This window comes from Miscanthus floridulus, chromosome 4, assembly GCF_019320115.1.
Source record: "Miscanthus floridulus cultivar M001 chromosome 4, ASM1932011v1, whole genome shotgun sequence".
In the NCBI taxonomy this organism is placed as follows: domain Eukaryota; kingdom Viridiplantae; phylum Streptophyta; class Magnoliopsida; order Poales; family Poaceae; genus Miscanthus; species Miscanthus floridulus.
Window position 1 is genome coordinate 38,806,220 of NC_089583.1, and position 6,810 is coordinate 38,813,029.

At 43.8% G+C, this 6,810-nt stretch overlaps 1 protein-coding gene across 1 annotated transcript; it reads left to right on the plus strand.

The window, feature by feature from the left end:
• The first annotated feature begins 1,349 nt into the window (after positions 1–1,349).
• On the plus strand, positions 1,350–2,310 carry LOC136551366 (photosystem I reaction center subunit IV, chloroplastic-like). Its single transcript, XM_066542931.1, has 3 exons — positions 1,350–1,689; positions 1,804–1,869; positions 2,000–2,310. Exons 1-3 carry the CDS (start codon positions 1,447–1,449, stop codon positions 2,102–2,104), a joined length of 414 nt encoding a protein of 137 aa, XP_066399028.1. The 5' UTR covers positions 1,350–1,446; the 3' UTR covers positions 2,105–2,310.
• The last annotated feature ends 4,500 nt before the right edge of the window (positions 2,311–6,810 follow it).

Below are 6,810 nucleotides of genomic sequence, written 5' to 3' on the forward strand. Positions count from 1 at the left end.
TCTCGGTACAGGATATTTTAATTCTAAAAATGGTAGCATTATTATGTTAGGATCTTGCCGATGGATTATTGTTTCGGTATCTTAACCATAATCAGGGCAAGAGTGGTTGGCAATTGTGCGATATTTACTGAGGTGCGTGAATCAGGACTAGATTTGGTCAGATTTGATAACAGATCAAGTTTTGGCTTGGAGGATGAGTTACGGTAATTGGGCGAAGGCAAACGTTATCTGGAGTAAATTTCGGAGCATTAATGGTTTTATACTCCGAAATTGGGGGGCATGTGTTGACACCGTTTTTTGCACGTGTCAAAATGATCAGAGTGGGCTAATCGGCAGGAGGAAAGTTACTGTATACGTTGATAGCCGATGAAAATCAGCTTGTAAAGATGGTTGCCGATGAATGGTGGTGATCGATGGAAAGGTTGATTTAGACTCGGGCGTTGCCGATAAGGTTGGAGATGTTATTGTCGATGCCGATGAGGGAAGGCTTGAAAACTACTGCCGATGAAACAGGAAGTATGCCGATGGAAAGGAGGTCGGTGAGAATTCCATCGTAATTGAGGCGGACAGGGAAATAGATATGAGTTGATTTCCTTTTCTATATTTGTTAGAGTATGATTCATGTAAGAGTCACGTGTTTCCTTAGATATGGGCTTGGTGTCCTAGTCGTATTTGGTTATGTCTCTTTAGATCAGGGTATAAATATAGATTGAGGGGCAATGTAATAGATATATCAATCAATATCAAAACCAATTTTTACTCCTATTTGCATCTACTTACTTTTCGGCGACTTCGTCAATTTGCATATTTTTCCTTTTTACGAGTTCTCATTGATTCGGCGAGTTGCATCGCTTCAGTGCGACCTTCGGCGATTCTCGAGTTCCGCGTGAGTACCTCTTGGCCGTGACTTCCGGGCGTATCGCTGTTGTCAGGACCAAAGTGCTCGTATCTTCATCCTTGTCGATTAACAGGTCAAATCGACTGGCACGCTTTGGATATCGATTCGGGTATTAGCCCTTTGTGTTTGTAGATTCACTTTTGCATCAACTATAATAATTACACAAATGTCAAACAGCAACTGTACCTGTCATGCATGGCTATAATGCTAGTATATCCTCCCCGCCATGATAACCCGAGCAGCAAAAGATACTTTGTGATGGCTATATCCCACCATGATGACCATCACACCGCAGTGTTGTGGTGGAGTGGCAGTGGCACCAGGAACCGAATCCATCCCACGGATAAGATACGCCAAGTGGCGGCAGGCCAGTGGCGGGAATCGCCGGTGGCGCCCTGCGCGCCGGCTGGGGATAATCCACGGCATGCAATTTGAGGCCATTACACCCTTGGTCTTGGCTCGGCTCGTACTACACCTCACCCTCACTCTCTCTTGCCCATCCGCGCCAGACGAACTCAGCACCCGCGCGCGGCAAGGAGTTCACGCCCATGGCGAGCACCAACATGGCGTCGGCCACTTCGCGGTTCATGCTGGCAGCGGGCGTGGCCACCGCCGGCAGCGGCATCAGCGGCCGCGTCAGCTTCGCGTCTGCGCCCAACCGGCTGGGCGGGAGGCTCGTGGTCCGGGCCGACCCGGAGGCCCCGGCTGAGCCGGCGGAAGGGGAGGGCGCCGTGGCCACCAAGCCCAAGGCCGACAAGCCGCCGCCGATCGGGCCCAAGAGGGGCGCCAAGGTTCATATATACTCGCTCCTATATAACACCCATCCATGTCGTCTATGCTCCTCAAACTGCCACCGATTTGATTTGGTCTCTGATATGATTCTTGTGCCATTGATCGGTTGCCAGGTGAAGATCCTGAGGAGGGAGTCCTACTGGTACAACGGGATCGGCAACGTCGTCACCGTCGATCAGGTTACTAGCTCACTCTCCTCATCATAGACTACATAGTAGATACTGAAAAAGATTTATTTGACAATTTGGAACATGCATGACAATACTATATATAGCTAGAGAATCATACTGTTAGCATTATATTATGCAGGACCCCAACACCCGCTACCCGGTGGTGGTGCGGTTCAACAAGGTGAACTACGCCGGCGTGTCCACCAACAACTACGCCTTGGACGAGATCCAGGAGGTGAAATGAGTGATCGAGGCCGGCCGCCTCATCAAGGGCTAAGCGCTAGCTCCCGTGTGATTTGTAGTTGTCAATGTGAAATGAGGCCGAAGCTGCATGCTGTGCTAGCTAGCGTCACAACATCGATCTTCTGTGTAATAGCTTATAATCTCCATAATCATCATGTAATTGCTTGCTTCATTCACCGTGGACTCAATAATCTCTCTTGCTCTAAATTTGCTGTATTCTTTTTTCTTGTGATTTTGTACATGCACATAAATCTCTCTCTGGCACCATTGTTTGCGCTCTGCTAAAAACTCACTCCTGCAGTCGTGCTAGCTTCTAAATATACCGGAGTTCATACAGCATATATAGCAGATCAACATCCCCAAATAACTTCACATGTCCTGTGTGTGTGTCTATATATATATACATACATACATACTGTTTTGCTATATTGCACCTTGGTGCATTCTGTGCACAGAATTCACCCAGACAACCCGGTGCGCCTAGTCCGTGGAACCGACCGAATCCGCCCACTATCCGAGCGCACCTCCCGCACGCGAACTGTCACCCCGGAAAATGTCATGCGTGCGTCCTAGTTAATTTGTATCATCTACTGACCATGCACAACCACGTTGCATGCAAAATCCCACCAGACTGCATGCATGCATGGATAGAATCTTTTGTGGGTTAGATTCTTTAAAATAAATTTTCTCTTAAACCATAACCCCAATTAACAAATCGTTTGTTGCATCTTACTCAAAAAAATGTGCTTAACAAAACTAGATCCAATATGGATATATTTTATTATTTTTACAACGAGTTGCATCTCTATGTGTTACTGATTGCAACTCTGTATACTACCGAGTTGCAACTAGTTATAACTTTGTATACCTTTTGCATCTGGTCTTCATAACCGGATTCGGTTGCAATTCAGAGTTGGTATTATATCTGATTGTAACCAGAGTAGCAATTATGTTGTAACTGTATAGTAACGGGTTATATGTACAACTATGTAGTAACCGGCTCTGTATAGAATGCACCTAGGCCGGTAAGCGAGTCAGAGCGAACTAACCAGTATGCATGCACCCGAGACAACCAATAGGTAATTTGCTACTTCTCACCACTCATGGTTAGCCACGTGCAACAAATACAACTAGCAGCCAGCATGCATGCATGGATGGAATATTTTGTGAGTTGGATTTTTTGAAATAAATTTTCTCTTAAACCATAACCCCGATTAACAAACCGTTTGCTGCATCTTACTCAAAAATGTGCTTAACAAAACTAGATCCAATATTGATATATTTTATTATTTTTACAAGGAGTTGCATCTCTGTGTGTTACTAATTGCAACTATGTAGCAACTGGTATACAAACGGAGTTGCAACCAGCCGTCCAGGGCAGTCGCAACTGGCCTACCCAACCATATTCCAACCGGCCTATGCAGGACCCATCGGCACGCAACGCACAAAGCTTAGTTGGTACGTGCATGCATGATAGTTGGCAGAGCTAGCATACGCTTCTTGGATGCTTGTCACTGGCCTGGCTCTTGTTTAGTTTTGTTCATCGGTTCATCCATGGATTCGCGGTCATCTCCAACTGCTGCCTGGTGTTGTAGTTGTACTGGTCATAGAGATCAGATAGATTCCCTGCTCGCATGTTTGATCAATGCAGATGCGTGTGATGCCTGGCCTGTCTGCCGAGACTCACCGCATGCATTCCCAGTAGTGTTATTTGCTGCAAGCAACTCCCGTGTGTGCGTGCCTGACTGTTTTAGTTGTTTTTCCTTTTCTTTTTTTCCTTTCAGTGAAGTTATTTCTTTCTCTTTCTCCCATCCTATACATCATTTGTACGTGAAGTCCCTGAGGATGGCTCAATGCTTTGTCGAGTGGAAATAGAACTACCATTGACACACATTCCTTGCTCCCTGCGGCAAATTTTCTTCTGAGCACACCCACAACCAACCCAAACATCTGCCTATGAGCAAGTAGCTTTTAAAGCAATTTTGTGCCAGCATCGTTCGGTGCACAAGGAATGAAGGAATGTGAGCTGCTGAGCCAACCTGAGATAGTTCATTGAAAATGTTTCTTCTACCTACTTGCTTGCTTGTTTACTGTACATGAGTTTATTGAAAATGTTTCTACTAAATAGGCTACAACCAAGTTGTAATTATGTTGCAGACGTGCTTGCAACTCATTGTACAACTTAGCTGCAATTACATACTTTAAAAAAATTAACAAATATAGCCTTCATGGATCTCATTTTGTTAAGCACATTTTTTCGAAGAACCTACTTCAAACCGATTCAAAAACGGATATGTGGTTTAGGAGATATCATGTTTTTTTAATCGAACCAAGAAAAGATTCTATCCATGCAAGCCTCCCGGTGGGTGGGTTGATCTGTGAGATGGCATCACGTGGTTGGTTGTGTCCATTTAATTTTGCATGCACGAGCGTACGTTTGGCAGGAAAATGTGGAGAGGGTCCTGCGAGCGTGTGCTGGTGCGTGGACCGTAGGGTTAGAGAGGGTCTGTGCACTCATTGCACGTAATGCAACTGGCCTACCACACGAGTCGCAACTAGTCTACCACTAGAGTTGCAATTTGTGTATGACTGAAGTTGCAATCGGCTGACAAGCTGAGTTGGAAGTAGTATATAAATGGAGCTGCAACCAGCCGTCCAGGGCAGTTGCAACTGGCCTACCCAACCGGAATGCAACTGGCCTACCGCTAAGGTTGCAATTTGTGTACGACGGAAGTTGCAATCGGTTCAAGGGATGAGTTGCAACTGATATACAAACGATGATGCAACCGGCCGTCTAGAGTAGTCGCAACTGACTACCCAACCAGAATGCAACTGGCCTATCGCAGAGTCCTATCCAACCAACATGCATGCACCCGAGACAACCAATAGCTAATTTGCTACTTCTCACCACTCATGGTTAGTCACGTGCAACAAAGACAACTAGCAGTCTGCATGCATGCATGGATGGAATCTTTTGTGAGTTCGATTCTTTGAAATAAATTTTCTCCTAAACCGTAAACCCGATTAACAAACCGTTTGCTGCATCTTATTCAAAAAAAATGTGCTTAATAGAACTAGATCCAATATGGATATATTTTATTATTATTGCGTGAGTTGCATATCTGTGTATTATCGATTGCAACTCTGTATACTACTGAGTTGCAAGTAGTTATAAGTCTGTGTATTGTTTACATCTAGTCACAATAATCATATCAAGTTGCAATCATACCTTGTTGCAACTAGAGTACCAACCGTGTTGCAACTGAGTAGTAACTAGCTACAATCAGTAGTAACTGGTTGCAAGTGGGTAGTAACTGGTTGAGTAGGAAGCACATCTGGTTGCAATTAACCGGGTTGCAACTGAGTAGTAACTAATTGCAACTAAAGGAAAAGGGTTACATTAGGCTATAACTACTTGCAACCAGTGCTAAATAGGCCACAACCTAGTTGCAATTGTGTGCAGACGTGCTTGCAACTCACTGTACAACTTAGTTGCAATTACATGCTTTAATTTTTTTTTCAACAAATATAGCCTTCATGATCTCATTTTGTTAAACACAATTTTTCGAAGAACCTAGTTCAAACGGATTCAAAAATGGATCTATGGTTTAGGAGATATCACATTTTTCGAATCGAATCAAGAAAAGATTCCATCCATGCATACTTCCTAGTGGGTGGGTTGGCCTGTGAGGTGGTGTCACGTGGTTGGTTGTGTCCATTTAATTTTGCATGTAGAGTTGACGGGCTAAGTTGGAACTGGTATACAAACGGAGCTGCAACTAGCGTCCAGGGCAGTTGCGGTAACACCTCGGGTGTTAGCCTCGCATAACTTGACTTGCATAACATGAGCATGATCATCACGCATTCATAAACTAGCATTTACAATTGAAATAGTTGATTGAAACATCTGCAACATTTGCTTGTTATCGCATGTTTCATTAACATATGCAACTTTTCTCGTTATGTCATGTCTCCATGTGTCTATGCATATGATCATGAGTGGACACATGCACTTAGTGGATGTGAGTCACACAAACATGTAGCCACACCTAGGGTAGCAAATAGGACCTTGTTCATGGTTACATTTCATGAACCAACATTTAAGCTCCATGTGATTACACTAGCTAGCCCTATGAGTGACTACTACATGAAATAATTGAATGACCTTGCAAATTGCTTAAACATGTTTAGAGTATCTTTATGAACAACTTTGGTATTCATGGTTAGGGGTAAAAAGGTCAGTAAGCCATGCTTTGATGTGTATCATCATTTAAAAGTGACATGTTTGACTAAAGTTGAACTAGGTGTTAGAGACCTTGCATGGAGGAGATCACTAAAGCAAAGTTGTAGTGTTTGACATAAGGAACAACTTTAATTTTTAGGTCATGGACTAATTTAGCTTCTAACATGCTTGAATGGGTCCCACAAAACCAGCAAAATCAAGCTTTCAACACTTAATGAATTTTTCTAAGTCCTGGATCACTGACAGCCTGACAAGCTAACCTTGAGCATGATTTTACTCCGTCTCAGTTGCGAATTAGAACTAGATTCTTGAACGAAAGTTGTAGATGGTACATCGGTCTACAAGTTCCATTTAGATGGTTTACGCAATAGAGCTATGGATTAGTAGTTAGATGAACGTCAAAACACGTCGTCAAGATCAGCATTCCTTGTCTGAATCGAGTGAATCAAAATGTTCAGTGGCCG